This window comes from Acartia tonsa, chromosome 1 (assembly GCF_053477335.1).
Source record: "Acartia tonsa isolate MP-2025a chromosome 1, ASM5347733v1, whole genome shotgun sequence".
Taxonomy (NCBI): Eukaryota; Metazoa; Arthropoda; class Copepoda; order Calanoida; family Acartiidae; genus Acartia; species Acartia tonsa.
In genome coordinates, this window is record NC_137260.1 from 12,237,992 (window position 1) to 12,262,467 (window position 24,476).

The 24,476-nt window shown below is 30.6% G+C and overlaps 1 protein-coding gene across 1 annotated transcript; it reads right to left on the bottom strand.

Annotated features, from left to right (window-relative positions):
* Window positions 1-7,981: 7,981 nt before the first annotated feature.
* On the bottom strand, window positions 7,982-23,884 carry LOC145313181 (uncharacterized). The gene is made up of 25 exons (XM_080152477.1): window positions 23,796-23,884; window positions 22,550-22,629; window positions 21,966-22,047; window positions 21,554-21,634; window positions 21,036-21,137; window positions 20,552-20,611; window positions 19,880-19,984; window positions 19,403-19,447; window positions 18,567-18,647; window positions 17,668-17,739; window positions 15,982-16,080; window positions 15,440-15,517; window positions 13,972-14,070; window positions 13,332-13,406; window positions 13,196-13,260; window positions 12,926-12,974; window positions 12,505-12,587; window positions 12,029-12,110; window positions 11,488-11,574; window positions 11,038-11,105; window positions 10,015-10,092; window positions 9,664-9,726; window positions 9,213-9,265; window positions 8,540-8,621; window positions 7,982-8,245 (listed from the first exon to the last, which is right to left on the bottom strand). Exons 1-25 carry the CDS (start codon window positions 23,862-23,864, stop codon window positions 8,143-8,145), a joined length of 1,941 nt encoding a protein of 646 aa, XP_080008603.1. The 5' UTR covers window positions 23,865-23,884; the 3' UTR covers window positions 7,982-8,142.
* Window positions 23,885-24,476: the final 592 nt, after the last annotated feature.

Below are 24,476 nucleotides of genomic sequence, written 5' to 3' on the forward strand. Positions count from 1 at the left end.
GAGCCCATTATGGAAGTGGCGCTGCAGTTAGTAAAAAATATTTTAATAAAAAAGTAATAACCCAATCTCAGCGATTAAAATAAAGTGAGGGAGGGGGATGTCAATAGTAGACAAAATAAATAAGGCCTGTATTTTCATATGGACAAGTTTCTGTTGACGCACCTTTTTAAAATTCAATAAAGATTGTCAAGAGTTAAATAATCTATATAGCTATTAAAATATAGAAATGCAAATATAGAACTAAACTTGTCATAAAACAAGAAAAAAAATATATTTGAACAGGGTAACACTAAAGAATGATCACATGACAGCTGTTAAAACTAGACTAACTAAACTGCACCTTACCCCCTTTGTTCAATTCAACTGCAAATAAAACTAGAAATATACACATAACATATAAAAATAAGACGCAAAATTAAACTTAGCTGTACACTTACTACCTCTGTTTTGAATGTATACTAAACTGAAAGATAAAAGATAACCCCTTCAATGGCGTGTACCCTTCTACCCCACTACTCTTTCATCAACAACAACTTCCATTGGTGTTCATAAAAATGCGCCAATTTATTTTTATAAAATCTTCCAAAATAATGAAGCAAACAATGAACATTAAATATATGTATATAATAGTTATTTATCGCATCGTATTGTAAACAGCTTAGAAAATTTGTTTTATACTTATGATTGTACATTTTTATATTCGTAGAAAACTGGATGTAATTAATACGATACTATACATAATTTTTAAGAAGTTTGAAAACCGAGTCTAATCCACCGGATATTAAACGGATTTGAAGCGATACTGGAAAAGTATTAAAGAGGGGTGTAAGAAGAAAAATATAATATATGAAGGAAAGTGGTAAACAAAGATAATTAAAAACAAAATTTCGACAGAAAAGAAAGCGACTAAAAGATAACCTTTCTATAATAAATATAAAATATTGAAATCATAGGCGTTTCTGACCGTCAAATGTCTGAGACTTACAAAATATGCTTTTAACCCTAACATTTGTGACAAAGTAAAAACACCAATTTGAATTCACTAGACAGTCCCCACCTCACTCACCACCGTCCGTCCACAACCACTTGTTGTGTTGTCAAATAAGAACTAAAAAGTTGCCAAAGCATACATGACACTTATACCAAAAAAACAGATGGGTTGGAATTATACCAAAATTATATTTTGTTGAGTTCGATTTTTAAAACTAGTAATTCAATCATATATGTATATATATATATATGTATATGTTAAGATGTTTAACCTTTTTACACAAGAATATGTAGGTTATATGTAGATATGTTTTTTTTCAAAACTTATTTATGTTAAATAATCTTTCTAAAAATGTATAAAAACAAATAGTCTTATTTTATAAGAAAAAATCTGGTTATCTTTTTTTATATTTTTTTTGATTATGAAAACATTGAAGAAACATTTATAGTAAATAGCCCTTTATAAAAGCATATTTGATTAAGTTTTGTGTCTTCAGCTTGGACCTACTAAACCCTTCTGAAAGCCTAAAAGCTGCATTGAAAATCACCGGTTCAGCCGTTTACGTGATCTTATTAGGCATGCAGACAAAGAGACAAACACCATATACTTATGCATTTAGGATAAACCAATGTATTTAAAAAAATTTTTGAAATTATATGAAGTAGTAAGATTTTTTCTCCAGCTTTCAATAACCATTAAACTGATTTATTTCTATACTTCATTGAAGCTTTACACAGGTTCAGTTGTTTGATTAAATTATTGGGATCATTTGTAGCACTTTCCTACCCCTTTCAAATACATAGTCCTAGATGCTAAAGGCGCTGCCTCTAGTATAGGATAAAACAAGTCAAACAATGTCTTCAATGTAAGTTTTATAAATAAGCAAATACAATTTTTATAAAATATTACCAAGATATAAAACTTAAAAATGCATAAATGTGATGTAAAAAAATATTTAAGAATTAGAAGTAAAAGGTCTATATCTAAACTTCATGGTTCTACTACCTCATGACTAGACCATTGAATAACCATGATAACATGGATATCTGATTAAAAAGTTGCAGTGTACAAATTTTTAAAAAATCAAATCCAAAGGCATAAAGCAAGCATATCAATGTAATGAAGAAAAAAATGCAATATATATTATGTAAAATTTTTAATCAAAGTTCTCCGTCTGATTGCAGTTGTTCTACTACCTCATGACTAGACCATTTGATAACCATGAGGTTTCAGAGGTGTCTAATTAAAAAGTTACAAAATACATATTTTAAATCAATCCAATTTAAAGGCGTAAAGCAAACATATCACTGCAATGAGAAAAAAAAATTCAATAAATATTTTGTAAAAGATTGAGGAAAAGTTCTCTGTCTGAAGTTATTGGTTCTACTACCACATGACTAGACCATTTGATAAACCATGAGACCAAGGTTGCCTGATTAATATAATTTGCTGGATACAAATTCCAATCTTTAACAAGAACGAAAATGTCAATAAAGAAAGAAACAACAAATTGATAACTAATTCACTTTTATAAATAAGAGTCAGCTTAGTAAAATTGATTTTTAGACATTTAAAATTTGTTTGGCAGGTTCTCTTACTTGTTGGCTGCACAAAACAGTATTGTTCAAACCTCACTACTAATGATTTCAATATATACAGGGGGTAATTTTATTTATTACATTGTCTTATCCCTGACTCATTTTAGAAAATAAAATAATGAACAAGTACTTATAGATTTAATAAGTATATTTACCTGTTATAAATCTGTTAAAAAAAACAATTATATTATTGAAAGCTTGTAATCCATAGATTTTTACTAAATAATTTCGATGATTTTTGTTGATATATGGGGATATGAATAAACCTAGACAAAAAAAAAAACAATGACAACATCCTTTAAGAGTATAGCTAATAAGTTTTTAACAATTTGGTGTTTAACAATACAATTTACACAGAGACAAACATAATGATTTAATAAGTATTTGTTAATTAGTCAACTAAATCTTTACATAAAATTCAGTTATCTATATTTTGAAATAGCAAAAATAAAATTTCTCTCCAAAAATATAGAATTGATTCTCAATAGTCAGCGAAATTTTTTTTTACCAAAAAATAACAAACATCTATCTCTGATAGCAGCAAAGAATTCAATGTTTCATACAGCACAAACGACTGACAGATTGATAGACGCACAGACAAATTGAGTTTTAGAGTAACTCATTATTTTAAAAAGAGGCAGTTCCAATTCATGACAATTCAGGCAACCCTAAATGTCGACGGCCGAGAAAGAGAGAAAAGTACCATGAGATTTCAGCGAGGCCGGAGGGATAGGAATACGGTAGAAAAATGGGGGAGGGGACCAGAGTACTTTTAGTGTGTCAGAGAAGGTGTGCTAGCAATTGCGCAAAAATATATTTAAAAATAACTAGGGTCGAAGCTACAAACAAGTAGCAATAAATTTGAAAGATTAATTTAGTTTATATTCTCTGTAAACTTGTTCATTGCATAAATTGCATCTATTAAAATCCTTTTATAGGGTATATTTATGTTATATATTATTTCTGCCTGTCTGTGAATGTGTGTAATTTAAGATTAAACTAATCCCTGGACTGCAAAGGATTTTCTTTACATAGAAGCTTCTCATGTGTCCTGGGAAGATTTGTAACCATTTGGGGAAGGTTCAACAAACCACCATAGAAAAAAAATTCTTCTCCAAATCTATTATAATATTTTTTTTCAAAAAACCTAACTAATCTTTCAAGTGCTCCTAGAGGCTTCTAGGAGCGTAGCTGCTACTCAGTTATATGATAAAGGATTATTTTGATGTTTTTTTTCTTCTATCCTTTTTATGTATCAAATAATTTAGAATTTCCTCTGCTTATAAAAAGTTTTGTAAATTAAATTTGTGAGATTGCTTAAACACTCTTTTGGCGCTTTGACGTAAATACTACCATTTCTATATATACTTCATTGACAACAGTGTCATGTGTTTTACCCCTCTCTTTCTTTTACTTTTCCCATGTTTCTTTCTCTTTTATAACTCTATAGATAACCAAAGTGTCATACTCGACTCCTCTCTCTCTCTCCATCTCCCCCTCTCTCTCTCTCCCTCTGTCAATCTATTCTCCATTTCCTCTTTAAATTCAGGTTTAAATTAAGATTAGCAAAGTTTTTATACCTCATTATCTTACTTTCTCTCTCTTTCTTCTTTTTCTCTCTCTCCCACTCTCTCTCTCTCTCTCTCTCTCTCTCTCTCTCCTTCTATCTATAATTATTATCTGACGGAGAAACTTTCGATTTCCTTCCTCTATCCTCCATGATTTCCAAGTCATGAGTTGAAAATATTGTGGTAAACTCACAAAACAACAAAATTAAGTTTACTTTAGTTACTTTTTGTAACTGGTAAAAACCCAGTAGAATAAATAAGCAACCATCCCCCCCTCCCCTCAATCCTCGAAACACACACTAAATGTTTGGAAAAGTATACATTTTTTTAAAAATTTAACCCTTAAAATGTTATTGAAAGTCTTTATATTGACAAAACAGGTATTTTTATCTGCAAAAATAATAATTTCATTATCATATGCAATGCAAAAGTGTGCTAATGTACAAAATCTGCAGAATTCTTGCAAATAAATTTAGGCTTTTGGCAAGCAACCCTGCTTTTAAAAGAAAACCTTTGGTAGTTTTATACACACGTTCCAATTCATTTTCATGGTGCATCTTTGAGGTTCTAAAAATAGGCTAGGGATATAAAAAAGTTTTATCTGGTTTTGTTCTTATAAAACAGAACAATTTTTTTTACTAATTTTGTTATTTTTCAATACATTACTTGCTTTTATTTCTATTTGTCTTTTTTATGTCCTTCATTTTGCCTCTTATTTGGGCAAGGTGTCTTAAGGCTAGGAATGAAACCACTAGTACATTCTAAATCAGTTTAATTATAATATAGTTGTGCCTTAAGATCTCGAAAACGGCAGGAGTAAACAGTCCATATTGTTCTAGTAAACTTGATTTTGATCGCCGGCATGTTTCATGCTATTTTCTGCTATTAATGAAAAGTCATTTTCTTTGAAAATAGCTATTGTATAATAGCTTAAATTGCTGATTTATACGGACAATCCAATCTCCGTGCGTCACTGAACCCATGGTGCAATCCAAGAATGAGAGCATGTGATTCCATATTCATCCTCCTAGAGATACACACACACACACACACACATTGACATACAGACAGACAGATAGACAAACAAGCAATATTCTTATTTTATATTTGGTAGGTACATGGTTCTCATGATTTTATCTAAAAGGGACAATTATTCTTAAAAACATATAAATAAAGTTTATTTAACAATTAATGAATTGTTATTTGAAAAATTACCAATGAAAATTTACCACAAATACCTACCCTCTTTAAAAACGAAAACTAATAAAAAGAGTAAGGACAAATAATGATACAATAATATTAATTCATAAATAACAGTCTTCAGTCTTTTAGTTGCTATAAAATTTTACATGGCAGAATAATAACAAGACTAATTATATTATCCATTGTATTAACTTGTCCTGTAGCTCATGGGGTTTTATCTATAAGAGCGTACTCATGATTATGTTTTTACAAAATATAATTTTTTTGTTGAAAATTTTCCTCTTCAACAAACCCATAAGACAAGTATATCCATTGACAGTTACTTCAAGAAATTTGACCTCCAAATTAAAATATTGACCTCCAAATTAAAATATTGACCTTCAAAATTAAAATATTGACCTCCAAATTAAAATATTGACCTCCAAATTGATATATTGACCTCCAAATTAAAATATTGACCTCCAAATTGAAAAATTGACCTTAAAATTGAAATATTGAACTCCAAATTAAAATATTGAAGTTATTGACACTATTAAAACAGCTACAGAAAAAATATAAATTAATCTTGTGACGTGCACAGGTTTTTTTTATGGAGGTCTAAACCTTGAGAGGATGAAAAAGAGGGGAAGGCCAGTTTTTCCATTTTAAGTTATCATCCCAATATACCCCTCTACCTCACGCTTATATAATAAACATGTTGTTAAATATATTTAGCTTTTACTGGTTTGTTTGTGTTTCTTTTCCCTTGAGTTTTACAAATCACATGTTATGGGCCTCCTTTATTATGTTTTTGCCTCATGACTTTTTATATTGTAGAATCTATTATATATGTTATTATGTATATAATCCATAATATAAAGTAGTAAGGTTTTTTGGATTTCGATTAGGCTTTATACAAATCATTAGTTGGTTTTCTGACAATTTTTAACCTTTCCCTTCCCAGCATAATCACATGTTATGGGCCTTCTTTATTATGTTTTAGTGTCATGACATTTTATGTCTTGGAATCTATTATATATATCATTTACTAAGTATTTTTGCGATAACTTTTATTTAATGAAATCTTCCAATTCTTAACATGTACAAAACGGCCTGCTTAATTGCTTCAAGATCCATGTCAGTTCTATATAGGAAATAAATGTCTATAAACGAGCTCAAGTTTTCCAAGGAATATTTGTTTAAAACTCATAGTGCTCCAATAATCCATAATAAACTCTCATTGCCCAGAACGATAAGACCCATTATTTTACTTTATTAAAAATAAATTCCTTTTTTTAATTTCATGTTGCTATTTACCTTATATCAATGTATTTAATTTCAAATCATAAAAAAGAAAATTTAAATTTATAAAATAATAAATGTAAGAAAACTCTGTTTTAATAGAATTCGATAGTGGCGACACTTTGTGTGTTCAAATATTAAACTAAAATTGTAATAATCATCATTAACCCTTTGGTGATGGTAATGTAAAGAAAAAATATAATTTAAAAAATCTTTTTAAAATCATTTAGATTATTAAATATTTACTTTCTTTTAGATAGTAATGCCGGGTGAGGAAAATAGATTTATTGAGAAATAGATATGCATATAGAAAACTAGCCAATAGGGAGATAATTATATCGAGCCAACTCTAGTTATGTATATAATCCATAATATTAGTAATAAGTTTTTTTTACAAGGAAGCTTTACACAAGTCTTAGGGAGGTTTTAAGCTTCTTTATGACCTTCCCTTTTGAAGGGCCAAGTTTTAAGGTTTTTTTGTCTTAAACTAAAGATTTTTGAAATTGCTAGTCTAAATGTGTTGTGTATTTTCATCCTCTGCTCTCCCATAGAGGCTAGATGCAAAGCAATAATAAAGTAAAATAATAGAGTAGAGGGGGCATGAACTAACTATATGATCATGTAACCCGCAATTCAGCGCAGGATCCTATTTTGCTAGCAGATGAAAAGGGTCTCTGCCACTTGTTACAGGCAGCTGACTGGATAATGCATCTATGCTTATTTATTTATAAGCGAAACAACTAGTATCAAACCAAGTGTCTGAAGTTTATAAAAGATTCAAATATATTTTAAACAAATTAGTTGATATATTGTCATACAGAAAAAGATATTTGAATTACTTTTAATCTAATAATTGTCAATACAATAAAAATTACTTAACATTTATTTTAACAGTTATTGATATAGTTAAGAGAAATTTACAATGAGATATCTTCAATTATTTAGCAACTTCGCCCCTAGCCTCTAGGGGCTTTTTTTCCAAAAAATTCAGGGGAAAATTTAAAAAAAAAAATTTACATTTTTTTTAGATATTTTCTGTATTTATAACTTTTAAAAACTCTTTATAACTTTTTATATTTATTTATATTTTTTAAAACCTTCGAATTTATCTCTTTTTTAATGTTTTTGAAAATATCTTTGGCATTAGATTTATTGGGGCTTCGCCCCTACAGGAGAAGGAAGGTTTCACAATCTTTTTGAGTTTGATTAAACAAAGTTTAAAAGAAGAAAAGAAATTTAAAAAGAATAAAAAAATTTTAAAATATAAAAAAATATATAAAAACATTAAAATTAGAAAAAAATAAGAAATTCATTTTTTTTTTGGGGGGGGGGGATTTTCATTTTTTTGGGGGGTGGGGGGTGTCCCACCCCCCAAGAAAATGGCTTAATAGCTTAAAACCACTACAGGACCAATAGGTATATACCCTGAAGAGTAGAATCCAATCGGTTGAGTGGTTACCGAGATCTTAAGCTTCAGACGGACGGACGGACAGACATCATTCTACTTTGTTTTATAGATTTTAGAATATGATCTAGGTTGAACTCGGTGTTCTATCAACCAAAATGTTTCTATATCTCCTTTTCCTTTAACTTGCACTGTACCCCTGAAATAATTAAGATATTGAATGGTATTTCATAAGACAAAATGTTTTTTCCCTTTATTTTTCACTGTATAAGATATGCCTAAATATAATGATATGACAACTCATGTACAGGGACATACATTTTGATATCAGTTACTTATATTTAATTAAATAGGTTATTATTATAAATGGTATCTGTTACTTATTAGAAGATAGTTCACCTATGTTGATATAGGCAAACCTACAAACTTTTGTACTACAAAAGCTGTACATTTATAACTTAACTAATCAATTTAGAAAAATTTGAATATTTACCTTTTTTCAAATTTGAATTCTTCACCTTGCATATCCAGGATAGATTTTGTTTCAGCTGTTATTTGAATTCTTCCTGGTTCACCTTAATCAAACAGGTATATAAGTGTCTCAAAACAGTTTGTTTACCTATGCTGGCCATTCTGGAGGCTGTATATAATGTGTCACCAATTGTTTGTTTACTTATGCTGGCCATTCTGGATGCTGTATTTACTGTGTCTCCAAACTGTTTGTTTACCTATGCCTGTCATTCTGGATGCTGTATTTACTGTGTCTCCAAACAGTTTGTTTATCTGTGTTAGAAATTTTGGAGGCTGTATTTAAGGTATCTCCAAACAGTTTGTTTACCTGTACCAGCCATTCTGAAGGCTGTATTTACTGTGTCTCCAAACAGTTTGTTTATCTGTGCTAGCCATTCTGGAGGCTGTGTTTACTGTATCTCCAAACAGTTTGTTTACCTGTGTTAGAAATTTTGGAGGCTGTATTTAAGGTATCTCCAAACAGTTTGTTTATCTGCTGGTCATTCTGGAGGCTGTATTTACTGTATCTCCAAACAGTTAGTTTACCTGTGCTAGCCATACTGGAGGCTGTATTTACTGTGTCTCCAAACAGTTTGTTTAGCTGTACTAGCCATTCTGGAGGCTGTTTTTACTGTATCTCCAATCAGTTTGTTTACCTGTGCTAGCCATTCTGGAGGCTGTATTTACTGTATCTCCAAACAAGCAATACCTGTAAATATTATTATGATTCATAAGGTTAGTAAAAATCAGCTATTAATTTATTAAATAATAAATACAGCTTAGTTTATTGGTCTAAATTGGTATAACTTCTATTAATATATAAAACCTAAATAAAAAATGTTCGAATTACTCTTAGTTTTAGATTAATTATAGACATATATAGAAAGGCAATTCCAGTAAGGCTTTGAAACCGATAAATATCTGCTTGAGTATAACCGGTTCTCCGCCATATTGAAAATTTTTGTATTTTTCTACGAATTAATACATAAAAATTTTTGCGACTTGGGGCTAACAAAACTTGAACTAATATTTTTTTCTCATTTTACTATAGCGGAAAGCTGCCTTATACATGATGCGATGAATATTACAGACAATTGAATAAAATACCTGGGCATCATTTTACCAATAACTCCAGAGACAATTGGTCCACAATGAATTCCACACATAACACTAGAATAGTTTTATTATACCTTGTATGTCTGAGTATTTGAGGTTTTTTGGTGGTGGGGTGGTTATTTTTTTCAGAGCTAATTCTCTTGGAAGAGTTGAGGTTTCCCTGGACCTTTAGGAATCTTCATCTTGAAAGAGGATCATATCGGTCGGGCGGTTACCAAGATCTTTTGCTACATACAGATGGACAGACATCATTTTACTTTTATATAATGATCGTTTGATGCAAGTATTAAACTGTTTGTTGTTGTAAAAAGCCTTTATTTTTTTAAAGATAATAAAATCCACCTGAAAGAATTTTGAACTCTAGGAATATCTGAACCTGCCAGTTTTCTGGAGAGTGTCAAGCAAGCCACTGCCATGTCACTAAATATAATAACAATGTGTACTGGGATGGAATTAGGATTCATAGATTTTTGATTAAACAAGGATGACAACATCCGAAGCTCTGAAACTGTAGGACAAAACTAACATTAACACTTGTATATAGAGTGTCAGAACTGAATAAGCGAAATATAAATTGTCTAAACAAAATTGTTGCAACGCGTTCTAAATTGATAAGACAATTCAAACATGCCTAAATTAACAATGAGAGCTAAACGTTACGGATCACGTTAATGGATACATACAGGGATTTTAATTGGCTGTTATACTAATTTTAGTATATTCCTTTGAAAGTGTTTGGAGAAAGAATACAATAACAAGGATGACAACATGCATAAGTAGGTAAGCTCAAAAGTTATGGATGGACATCTGTAAAATAATAAACTATAGAGCGATGTCATTATAGAGCATTCAGCTTATACCAATAACCAAATTAATTCGAAAAAAATCACGAAACCTATACATGTTTTTCAGCTGTCGTTGGGGGGCAACACATCGAAAAATTGATGACCTCTCCATTTGCCCCCAAATATTATTTTAGATTTATTTTGCTTGTTGGTTATACCTTAATCCCGTAGAGCATTAAACTTAATAAGATAAACCACGAAACCTTTAAAAAAATTTAATAATGTGTAAATCTAGGAATCAATCAAGCACCCCAAACAATAAGCAAATCTCAATGAAACTTTGTGGAAATATGTAGAATGATAACTTATACAATCTCTGAAATTACAGCTGTCCATCTTGAATATGAGTAGAGAAAAACACAAAAACCTGAAAATCTAGTAATCGATCCCTGAAAATTTCAGCTGTCTATCTTGAATAGAAGCCGAGAAAATCTCGTTTCCCCATAGCTTTATGGACTCTCTGACGTTCTGACTGAAGGACGGACAGAAAAAGTGAATTATAGGGTAACAGTAAAAATACCTAAGATGGTTATCATTTGGTTCAGGTACACCAGCAGAAAGCATGTACACGTCATTTATGGTCTCCACCTGAAAATTAGAACATGTCTAGCTTGCATTTTTTTCGCTTATCAGGGTAAAATCTTCAATAACCGCTAAAAAAGATCAATGTTGAAGGATCTCCATTAAATTATCATGGCTTATGAGAAATAATAAATCTGAAACAAGGCTATTATGCTGACTTATCCAAAACTTTTCTGAAAAGAACAACAGAATCATTTCAGTCAGTTAATAGTTCTAGAAATAGAAATTAATTCAGCCTTTTATAATAATGTATTATGTAATAACGTATTATAATTATTTAATAATTTAGGCATTATTCCTGAGTACAACTAAATCGGTTCGGCGGTAAGTGCGAACTTTCATGACATACAGACGGGCGGATATCCTTCTACTTTGTATTATAGATTACCTTATAAACATTATGTTTCTCAATTTCTGCATCAAACATTGTGTAAATAAAATTCATTACTTCTATCACTTTTAAAGAATCATATACCTAGAATTAGTTTTTCAAAATTTAATTAATTGCAGAATTCTCTTTTTAAAAGAGGACAATAAAACACCCTTCCCACCCATACCCAACAATTTATTAAGACAATACCCTTATAGGAAACTTCTCAACCCATTTAAATTTTTGGACCACGGAAAGAAAACGAAGTGGCGGATTTCGTCGTATTTTCATAGTAGCTTTTAATAGGTTATTAAGTTAGGTGAATGTTAATGATTGCCCCCCCCCCCCCCGGGATAGAGCCCCCCGCAGGGTCTAGAAATAGAAAAGCTATTGTGAAAATAAGACGAAACCCACTACTTCGTTTTCTTTTCATGTTCCCATTTTTTTAAAGATATAATAATTGATATTTTAGTCCCTATTCTTTATAGAACACGGCTTGATTAATTAATATTTTTAAAAATTTGTATAAAGAAATAGTTTTTACCATTGTTTTACTTACTTGGGTAAGTGCTTGAAATCCATCAATTTTTATGAAAGCAATGGTAACTTCAGAAAAGGTTTTTGCCGTTTCCTTTCCCTCTCTAAAAAATAATTTTCTATAATTGGTAGCGAAGATACTCTTTAAGTTAGCCTGTTATCAATTGCTTAATATCCATTTTAATTTTATATTGTAAGAAGAGTGGCAAAACATTGTTTGTTTCAATTTCTAAAGACAGTTTCTTTGGAAGGAGGGAACATTGGGCTGTTATTACACTAATCTCCAAAGTTTTAAAAAACGTTTTCTAATTTGTTAGATTAACAAATTTAGGGACTTTTATTGGATGGTTCATTAAGCTGAGTGTCCAAACGTTTTAACCACTAATTGTAATCTATAGAAAAGGTAATTTGGTGTATCATAATTTGGGATGTACATTAATTTATCGACCATTAACTTATTACTTTAGATTCTTATGTTTAATTGGTGTTCATATTTACCTTAGGGAAGTGGCTACAATTTTAGGTAACATTTTGTTTAACAGATTTTCTGACTTCTGTCTTTCTTTCTTTAAATCTGTATGCTAAAAAAGATATAATGTTTTAGCTAAAACTATTTCAATTTGAAATATTATCCTTTTATTAAAGTAACAAGATGTCTTTGTGTATGAGTGTGTGTCTGTCTGTATCTTTAGATCTCGCTAACTGCAAGACCGAATTTGGTTTCCTGGAAATGTTAATAACTTTTGTAGGTGAAGGCATCTCCACCCTCCCAAGAGAAATTGCCCCGAGAAAAAATAACCTCCCCAAATTTTTTTTGGCCTGTAAGAAACATGATGAAGAAACAGTATTCCAACGACTGGATAAATAACTCTGTATAAATAACAAACATAAAAACAGAAGAAGAAAAAAGATAGTTTACCTTTGCATTTACTCTTTCAGCAAAAACAGATATAACAACAATCGCACGTCTAAATATATAATATCAAAATAAAATTTTTAGAGTAATTTTTAGCGCCTGTAGGGCACTCCTCTTGTTTCTTAATTTTTCTATTTTAAAATGCTTAAATTCAAATTTGGGTATTTTCCATAATAATACCATTACCAATTATTTTTAGATATAAAGTCTAGGTTGAAAATAAATTATTAAAGATAATTAAGAACACAAATCTTTTGTAGTGAAATATTTTACCTTGAAAGTAAAACAATTAATGGAGCTAAAGCCAGAACAAACACCAATGCAGAAATTGCTTTTGCCTAAAAATTGATAACAATTAGAGCATGCTGTTGATAAAAGAATCAATAAGTAACTGTAACCATTTATGAACCTGTTCAGTTTCAAGTATAAAAAGTTCTTCCTGTAGTTCCACGGTCATTTGACTTCTTACTATCTCTATTGCATTCTAAGAATAGTCATTTTTCACATTGAATTATAGACAGCTTTCCGCGAATATTAAAATGAAAAGTTATGATATTAAAACTAGTTTTGTTAGCACCTGTGGTCCGAAGGCGAGGTCTAACGAAACTTGTAATAATTTTATCATTATATTTTAGTTTTTGTGTAAAATTGTCTATAATACGATGATATACATGATTTTTCAGTAAGGCTGAGAACCGGTTCTAATCAAGCGGATAGTAATCGGACTCGAAGACATACTGGAAATATTTTTAGCTGCTTTAAAACAAAATTGGACATTCTTGAACAATACTTTTGATTGTACATAAGACATGGGGAATGCTATGATGATTTCGCACGAAATTACAAGCGAAACATTCCTATAACTAAAACACAAAAGGTAGTTTAATAGTCGATTTAAAATCTTAAATTTATGCAATTTTATAACAAGTTAACAGGGAACCTTTGTTTAAGCTGTAACTTTAAAAAGTGTTCTTACGTTATAATAGTTTTTGTTAGTTCGTTCTTATGTCTGATTTGTAAAATTTTGATTTTCCTGGCATATTTTTTACCTGTACTTGGTTGGCATATTTGATAGCAGAATCATAAAAATCTTCAGAAGTAACGTTGAAAACTATATTTTCATTCTCACTCAAAGATCTTATGTCTTTCTAAAAATGAGAACGTATTGATAGTTTATTGCTAAAGAAGGTGTATCAACTTTTTTTTTTATAGCTAGCCGGTTCTTTTAGTAAGTAGTAGATGTAAAATTTTTCATAGAATTCAGATATGCAATCGGTTTTTTTGTAGACCTCTTATTTTTTAAGTAATTTAAGTTTTTTAAAAAAAGATTAAGTCGATTTTAAGGTACTAAAACGCAACAAAAAAAAGGAAGAAAATGTCCATTATGTACAAAAATAGTAAGATCTTTAATTTGACACCTTACTTTTTTAATTTTTTCAGGTAATTATTGAAAAAATTGATTTTTTTAAACCCACGAGAATAAAAACTTTGAACTTAATTTTATCATTTCACAGGCAAAAAAATATGGGTTCATATATACCTTTAGAATCAGAAAAATATTACGAATCCATTGTAAGCTAAATTGAAAAAAAGTAAAAAAAATAAAAAATAAACAAATGGCCAATTATATTTTTTTGTTCAGGCAACACCTTCGTCATTCCCTCTTTACCCCCTCTTTACCCCCTTCCCATTTTTATACTCAATTCAAGAATTAAGACGTTGCCTGTATAATATAATATGATATTTTCATATAATTCCTTTTATTGTAGTTTATATACTATATTGTAAACTTTTTATTTCAAGTTTTCTTAGAATGGATTTGTAATACTTTTCTCATTCTAACAGTATATATAACGCCTATTTCTTATGCCTGGGGAATGAAAAAAATAAGTTCAAAGTTTTTATTCTCGTGGGTTTAAAAAATCGATTTTTTCAATAATTACCTGACAGAATTGAAAAAGTAAAGTGTCAAATTAAAGATCTTACTATTTTTGTTCATAATGGCCATTTTCTTTCTTTTTTTTGTTGCATTTTAGTACCTTAAAATCGACTTAATTTTTTTTTTTTAACTTAAATTACTTAAAAAATAAGAGGTCTACAAAAAAAACCGATTGCATATCTGAATTCTATGAAAAATTTTACATCTACTACTTACTAAAAGAACCGGCTAGCTATAAAAAAAAAAGTTGATACACCTTCTTTGAATTAAAATATGTTAACTCATTTTGGCATAATAAAAGTAGCAGGATGTATCTGTGTGTGAATGTGTGTAGTGAAAGATCTTGCCAAAAACTTAACCTAAGTGGTCCTCCTTCTTATAGGTCAGGGAAAGGGTTATGACTTTTTTGGGGAGGGTACCTCGACACTTCCAAGATAAATCCTGAGAAAAATATCTTTCCCCCAGTCCATTTTTTCCTTTCAAAAAACTGATTTAAAGTGGAGGGTCGAATCCCCCTTCTAACACAATTTCACCTAGGGGTGTAGTTAAAGTACAAAAATCGATAGAACTTTTCTTACCCTAATATTAAGATAGATGGTATGCTCATCACTGCTTGAAAATTTGTCAACTAGCTTTTTCATCATTGGCAGAAAAGTCTAAAAAAAGAAATAGAAAAGAAAAACTATTTATAGGTTGCAATAACATTATTAGATAATAATCAAATTTCTATGAGACTTTTACTCAATTTAGGAGCACAAGATAAACTCTAATACGCAAATATTTTTTGTTGTAAATCTACAAAAATATTAACAATGTATGCCAGTTCAAACATACGAATATACAATAGGCTTATCAAAATTCTTTTGGACTTTTATTTACTTTGTACATTTCAGTTTTTTTCTGTTTTGTTACTCATGGTTTTGTTTAAGATAACACATTTATTATTACTTGGATGTTCCCTATAAGAGTGATCGCGCAGCCTAAAAAATAACATTCACCCCCTTTACCGCATCCCCTCCCCTTTTCCTTGATGCACGAACTGACCAATAAATTATGACAATTTTGCCTCTGTAATAATATCCACGTATATTACATACCCAAATTTAAAAATGTAATTAACCTGTGTTTGTTCAATATATTCTTTAGCAATGGCTGATGCTCTCAAATAATATTGAATCCCAGTATCTGTTATATTTCTCGTGTCATACAATATTAAACCCTAAAAAACGTCGATTACATTTATTCATTGGTTTAAGATATTAATGAAAGTTTTAGAATATCTATTTATCTGTGTGTGTGTGTGTGTGTGTGTGTGAGTGTGTGTGTGTGTGTGTTTGCAGGGAGTAAGGGAGGGGACAATGGATCGAATATTCAATCTTCAGGAGTCTCAGACTTTGGGTACTGGCTTAAAGGGAATGTGCAAGAATTTAGCAGTTTCTGACTGAGTTTGGGTACTTGCGCAAGAAATGCCGCAACTCGCTGTATTATTTTAGAATATATATAGTTTTGCAGACATAGATTAGTTAAAATATAAATACACGGCCCCCCTCCCATACTATATTTCACTCCTTTCTCCCCTACCTCCTTTTTTAAAGCAGACGAGAAAGGGAAATGGAGAAGGGAGGTGAGTACAAGGAAAATAAACAGGATAAAAAGGGGCAGGAAGGCGTGCGGGTCATCATATTCTTGTCCAACCAGCTAGCAGTTACCCTACACGCCTTCCTGCCCCTTTTTTCCCTGTTCACATCACTTGCCCCCAAATCTCTTTTCGCTTTCCCTTTCATCTAGAGAGTTCCAAGGAGATTTTTCTAGTAATTAATTACAGAATGGTTATGTCAGTTTGTAATACTGGTAATCTAATTTTCAAATGATTGCTTTTTTTTCTTGGAACTTTTTTCTTAGTTTATGGTTTTCTAGATTTAATTAACAATCACTTTACAATTTCCTCCAAATTTTCTGGATCATTCTGGATTTCATGGCCTTTCTTCGCAAACTCTTAAATTGAATTAATTGCCCATTGTCCCCTCCCTTACTCCCTGGTGTGTTTGCTTGTCTGGACAAATCCCAAATTGTGTCAAAAATGATCCAAGTGACGTAATAAAATGAGGGAGATGAGAAGTGGGAAACAAAACTCCTAAAAAAGAGATGGATAATCCCTTAATTAATTTCCCGATTTTGTATTACTTTTGCAGAACATGATTCCAGTTACGTCATATTTTTCTTTCCCGAAAAAGGGAAGGGGGGAAGAAAAAAAGGGTAGGGGGAATAAAAAAAAAAGATGGGAGAAAAGGGGGTTTTCCCCATCTCTTTTGAAGAGATTTTCTTCCCCCCTTTCCTTTTTCGGGAAAGAAAAATATGATGTAACTGGAATCAGAACTGCAAAAGTAATACAAAATCGGGAAAGATTGTAATGTGTCATTTTTTACACAATTTTAAGACAATTTGGACTTTGTCGCTTGTCTGTAGCGAAGTATTTCTCTAAGCGCTGGACTGATAGCATACTCTTTTTATAGTGAATCTTCTTATAGATCCAGGGAAGGTTTATAATTATTATAGCGGAGGGGTACTTCCTACCTCATAACAGAAATCGACTCTGGAAATTTTAAATTTAAGCATCTTTGACATAAGAAAAGTACTTGATAGACATATAACGTTTGATTGTACCAACTTTGTCAGGTAGTTTCAATTGTGCATGAAAATGGGTTGCGCCTGTTTAAGGGCCAAGCCATTCCCCCCATACTCTCACGGTACCAATACGCTAATGCCGTGGATTTATATAATATACATATTAAGAAAACATTTGGACCTGAATAGTTGTTATTCCAATATTTTCTAAAGATCTAACCAGGTTTTCATAGCTTAGAACATATCTCCATAACTGAATAAAAATAACTATTTTCAATTTAAACAATAAAATGTTTCCCAAGTTGGCTTCAAAACCGATTAATATCAGCTGGATTAGAACCGGTTCTCAGCAATGATAAAAAAAAAACATGTACATGATCATATTTGAGTTAATTTTACACGAAAATTAAAATAAAGAATATAAAACCAATACCAGTTTTGTTAGCCCCGAGAGGCCAAAGGCTTATCTTAACCATATATTCTTTTATTTTAGTATCCGCGGAAAAACTTATTTCAACCATATATTCTTTTATTTTAATATTTGCGGAAAGCTATCTTTAACACTTTAAGATAAACTAGCGGCTTCGCCCCTAGCCTCTAGGGGCTTTGCCCAAGAGGTGATAAAAAAAAAATTATTGCGAGAGACCATAAAGGACCATGGAAACTCCTTCAAAAAAAAAAAAAAAAAAAAAAAAAAAAAATGGGGGGGGATTTTTTGGTTTTTGGGGGGGTTGGGGGTGTCCCACCCCCCGAGAAAATAGCTTAAAACCACCACAGGACCAATAGGTAGATACCCTGAAGAGTAGAATCCGATCGGTTCAGTGGTTACCGAGATCTTAAGGGACAGACAGACAGACGGACGGACAGACGGTCAGACGGACAGACGGACAGACAGACATCGTTCTACTTTGTATTATAGATAGCTTTTCCTCATTTTCAATAAAACCGTCAGTAAATTTTATTATTTGTTCTCAATTGTTGCTTACGTGAAGCGGCCGATCTTTTATTCATTATACTTGCTTTAATCATTTTAAAAAGAAAAAAATATTTATTATTTATTTGCGGATTTATTAATAATACCTGTTTAGATGGAATACTACTTGTTCTTCTTGATAACTGATTTAACAGAACAGAATTTGCATGACTGTACCGTTGCATTATCTAAAGTTGAATCATTTATTAGATACAGAGTATTGATTATTTGGCTATTTTATCTATTGATAAACCCTAGAAATCCTATAATCTACCGATAATTTTAACGATTAGATTTTATGTTTATAAACTGATTAAAAACCAATAAAATACGCAATAATAATAATAGATTAAAAGAATATGACCAGCATTTAATTTTTTCTGAACACATTAATACAGAATAAAGGCTAAAGTGCGTGATGAGTACTGAAATAAGGAAAGATCTTCCCCTATGCCCAACCCCCCTGCAGGGTCCCTACATTAAGTAATAAACAAACAACCGAAAAACTTGATTTTTTAATTTCCATTTATTTTAAAAATAAGGGAAAGGGGGTTATCAGTGCTGAAAAGGGTACTTTGTGTGAAAGCGCCAAAATTTTAACCTTCAAAAATAAAAAAGTGAAAATGATTGAAGAAAGATTGGTTAACTAGGTAGAAATTCAATCACAAAAATGAAAATACTTACAGTTGAAAACTGGGATTTTGGGGTAAAAAGAAAATATAAATAGTTAACCAGTCAAATCATTATAACGTCTTGATAAATTTACAACAACAGGGCTCAAACTTGTTAAAATTCACCTTTTGTACCTGAAATAAATGGATTAATCTTTAAAAATGTTCAAAATTTCTATGTCCATCACAGATGAATTTAAATGTATTTACGAAATATTCTTAATTCCATTAAAATTCAGCTGTGAAGCATCTGTTTAAGGTAAAGTTCTTACATTATCTAGCAAATTTTTTCCAAGTCTCTCCTTTGAAGAAGTTTTCTGAAATCAGTCAAAATAAACAATCTGACTATCTGTCTTTTTTGTCCATTTCTTCGCTCCCAGCCATTCATTAATTTTTGGTGTGAAAAAAAGGTGGAGGGAGAGACAATTTTTACATAGAGCCATATCTTCAAGGGGGGTATCATATCTCACCTTCAACTTCCCTGCAAATTTGGGAAGATCGGTTCATTAGTTTACGAGATTTTAACGGACATTCAGATAGATAGATACACTTCATGTTACTTAAATCTGCAAGAATTATTTTATGTAGATATTTCAATTTTAATGTGTATTTTAACAGAACAAAAGCTGTTCTTTTTTTTAGGCGTGTTTGCCGCACCTCCAGAACGGTTAGCTTTAAAACAAAATTTAGAATCGCTCTACCGATTTTCAACCTTGTATGACTTTCACATGACAATAATCATTTCTTACGTTTTCAAGCATATCAGTACCAAACTTGTTTTCTGATGAAGCTATTTGTCTAAAATCATCCAGGCGAATTTGAAACTTCAGCTTGCTTGTAAATAGATCCTCAGACTTAAAAAGTTAAAGTTAATATCATATAGTCGAGCATCCACTTAGTTTTAAAAAGAAAACGTAAAAAAGAAACTTTATAAACCGGCTATTCATCTAGATGAAGCTATACTTTAAAGAAGAACCATACCAGTCCAGCAGTTTGCTTATAACAGTAAAGGAGGGTTTATGCTTAAGAAAATTAGGATCTATTGAAGTTCACAGAAAAATTTTTCTGGTAACGATTATATCTAAAAATCTATGAACTTTTAAGGCTGAGAGCGGCCTAACGGCTGATTGTACCTTGCACACCTTATTAAGGGAAATCTTCACTGAAAAAAACGAGTAAAATAAGTTCTTTTTTTGCGCATTTACATGCAATTCGATAAACTGTGCTTTTTTGAGTACTAACTATTTTAGATTAAATGTAGGCCTTCGGTTAACAAATCTATACGTTCCAGTTACACCATTTGACCTTTAGTAATCTTTAAAGTTCTTAGATTTTTGGAGATAATCGTTACCAGGAACATTTTACCTACTGCGAACTGCCCTAGATCCGGAAATTATATAAAAATTTATATATATTATCACCTCATCAACCTCCCAATAGGAAAGATCAGCTATTGCTAAATCTGTCAATCTAAAGGATTCCTATAACAATATTTAAATTTTTATTAATATATTTTTAGTATTTATTTTATATAAGGTTATTTTAACATTAGATATATATTTTTCTCAGCGATTCGAAAAAGTTTTACTTCACCAAATTAAATCAGATTCTTAAATAAAAATAAATGTTTGCATTTACAATTTAATTTTGAAACACATTGACTTTAGAATAGCATTTGACCTTTTATGAATATCAGGCCTTAATATTCTAATTTCTAACAATCAATTCTACAAAAAATCACGACCCTTTGGAAGTTATGTGGGGGTATATCTTATTTTTGATGTAACTGAAGAGGGGTGGGTAAGAAGGGGGGAGGAAAAGGGGTAGGGGGTTGTGGGGAAATTTTCCTTTAGAATTGTTTATCAGAATCACATTTTCACTGATGAATATTACGTTTAAAGTTACCTTAAGCTTCTTATATCCCAAGCTGTCTAAAGATTGGTTTCTAAGGATATAGAAAGCTAGCAGAGATCTTTCCTCTTGTAGTCGAGATATACAAACTGCAATCTAAATGTAAATTCTATCGATTTGATCATCTTCTTAAAAAGAGAAAAAAATAGTTATAAAAAAAATGAAAAACAATATCTAGTGCTTTCACACAATGTGCCTGTTGAGCACTGATAAACCCCTTCTCTGCTGTGCCCTATCCTTGCGGGGATACTTACACCCAATAAAACCTAACCCTACCTGACCTAAAATAATAAACAAGCAAACCAGAATCTACCTACCTCTCTTATTTCAATAAGTTAAAAAAGGGGGGGGGGGGAAGGTGTAGGGACATTTAAGAAAAAAGAAAACATTTTTTAAAGGAATAGTGAGATAGAATTGAATACAGTATGAACAAAGTTCACCATGGCATTTAAAAACTTTGCAGAAATGCCAACATAACTTTCTATAGAGTAGCCTAACAACTAAAATTTTACCTCGTCTAATTTCTTAACTCCAGCTTGTATTTCAACAACGTCTGTTCTATGATCCAGTAATTGTGCCAGATTTATTATATTCTAATAATAAATAATGTATTTTCAATTGATATAGAAAGTCTAGATGATCAAGAAGGGCAGTATTTTTCTTTTTGTCTCGAATTTAGTAAATCTTTCCTTGGTGCAATCAAATCAAATTGTTAAAAAATTTCGTCGCTTGTAATTAAAACATGCATACATGAATAAACATTATTTTTTTAGTTAGACGTAGTATTGTGTCCATTTGACCAATTGTATATATTGTATTTAATTCACACTTCAGATCTAATAGCAATTTAACATTTTTAATTTATTTTCACAGAACATCGTTATAATAACATTTATAAAAGAAAGGTCGGTAAATCAAATGAACCTGTACTGAGAGTATAAAAACAGGAATGAGTGTAAAGATCATGAGACCAGCTGTTTGGAAGGTATACTTGTCTATTTTCATACTAAATTAACAACATGTTATATTCAGGTTAGACAAGACTTTAAATTCTAATATTGTTTTTTTTTTGTATGGAAATTGAAAGGTATTCTTGTGCAAAAGTAGGTAGACAATATCAATGCTATAAAAAAAAACTTAAAACTCCTCAAATTAGCAAATTTAGCAAATTACATTGTAATACATATTTGTCATCTATAATACAAAGTAGTACGCTGTCTTTCCATCTATCTGTCTATGTCAAACTAATGATCTTGGTAACTCCTAAACTGATTAGGATTTGATTTTTAGAGAATATGCCAATTTAATCCATGGTGATTTTAAGCTAATCTACGGGATTAGATGGGACAACCCCCAACAAAATTAAAAAAGAAAAATTTATTATGTAAAACTTTTGTTCTCCAAAATAAATAAAAATTAAGGGAAAATCCACCTCTATGTCTCGGAGCACTCTACTATTTAGTTTCTACAACAGTACATAGAATATAAACTTTAATATAATTACTAACCCTCCGACTGTGAAAACAGTACGGAACAATGATCCTGACTGTTTAGATCCTATTGCTGAGGTCATATGGCCACTGTCAATCTAAAATCAAATAGTTTTGACAACAGCTAAACCATGATTAATAGTTATTTATCATATTTTCGTAATAATGATGAATACAGGAATAGATATTCCCGCATCGTATTATAAACGGCTTTCCGCGGATATAGAATGTACAATTATAAGATTAAAACTAGTTTTTTAACTGGTTTTTAATCTTTTGATTGTACATTTTTATATTCGTAGAAAGCTGGATATAATACGATGCTAGAAATAGTTTTTTTGTATTGATGAGAACCGGTTCCTATCCACCGGATTCAAATGAAAACGAGAATAGTTATTTCTTTCATCGTATTATAAACGGCTTTCCGCGGATATAGAAAGTACAATTATGGGATTAAAACTAGTTTTTATCTTATAATTGTACATTCTATGTCCGCGGAAAGCCGTTAATAATACGATGCGAGAAATAACTATTAATGATTTTAATTAAAACTAGCGTCTAAGCTCCTTAAGATCTCCCTATTTTTAGTTTTAGTTTTAAAAAACAATTAACATTTTTTTTGTGTGGGCGAGATAATTTTTTCTAGGGGCGATTTCTCTTGAAAGGGTGGTGGTACCCTTCCCAAGTCCTTTGCTGTAGAGGAAAACCATAACGGTTCAGGGGCTAGCGAGATTCTTTGGTACAGACATACAGACAAAAAGACAGTTACTTTATTATAAAGATTAATATTTCTTTATGCATTTTTTTGTTTTCTTGATGAAAGATAAACAATTTGCTTTAAATATTGTACCTTGTTGTCCTAGGAATAATTGTTCCAAATATCAGATTATTAGGATAAGTGTTATCAAAAAGTTAATAATCAACATGTTTTAAATGGACGTAACGATTATAAAGTTGCTTTGCAATCTAATTCGTACTTAATTGTTACAGGAATCATCATTCAAAGTTTGAAATTGTTAGGATAATTCAAACATGCGTAAATAAACAAAAGGAGCTATCCGTAATGTACGGACTGACGTACTGATCCTGATTATAGAAAAGCTTCGTTTTTAAAAAGGTCTTCAATGACAAAACTTAAAAAATAATATTTAAAGCAATCCATGTAACTAAATTTTAATCTTTCACCAAACAAGGAAGATACAGACGCATAGACATCTAATAACTATAGTATAGAGTAGCTGTAATCATAAAAATAAAATAATACCTCTTCCGTTTCAGTTTTGGGTTCTACATCCAACATGAAAATATTCTTTTTTGGTGGACTACTACCCATTTTTACTATCTATATTACAACATATTTAAAGATAACAACGATGTCCTAATAATTACAATCTTGGCTGATGATTCTTTTAAGAGCAAATGTGTGGAAAATCAATAAACAATTCAAAACTTATACTTGATGAACAATTTATTAAACATTTTACACTAATGCCATTTTGACTAAATACAATATTGACAGAGATTTCTCAAGTCATGCCCTTATATACAATTAATGATTAAAAAGAAAAAAATGATATTAAAAGTTATAAGGCTTAGACACAAAGATTTTTAGTCAAGACACGAATAGTACATTTTCAGGAAAATCTAGTTACTACAAGAAAAAAGAATTCTACTAAACATCAATATTGACAAAATCACGATAGTGCATAAGAAACCAGGAAAAAAATTGTTTTTTTTGTGCACTGTGGGGCAAATCAACAATACAAATAAATTAAACCATTCGAATGCTTATTAAAGGTTTCTACAAAGCATAATAAGGTTTTTTGGTTAAAAACTCATTTATCAACTTTTTAGACATCTAAAGAGATATTTAAAAACTTTAGGCAACACTTAAAAATACTTTTTTTGTAAAAAAAAAGAAGAAAAATAATATAAATCAAATTTC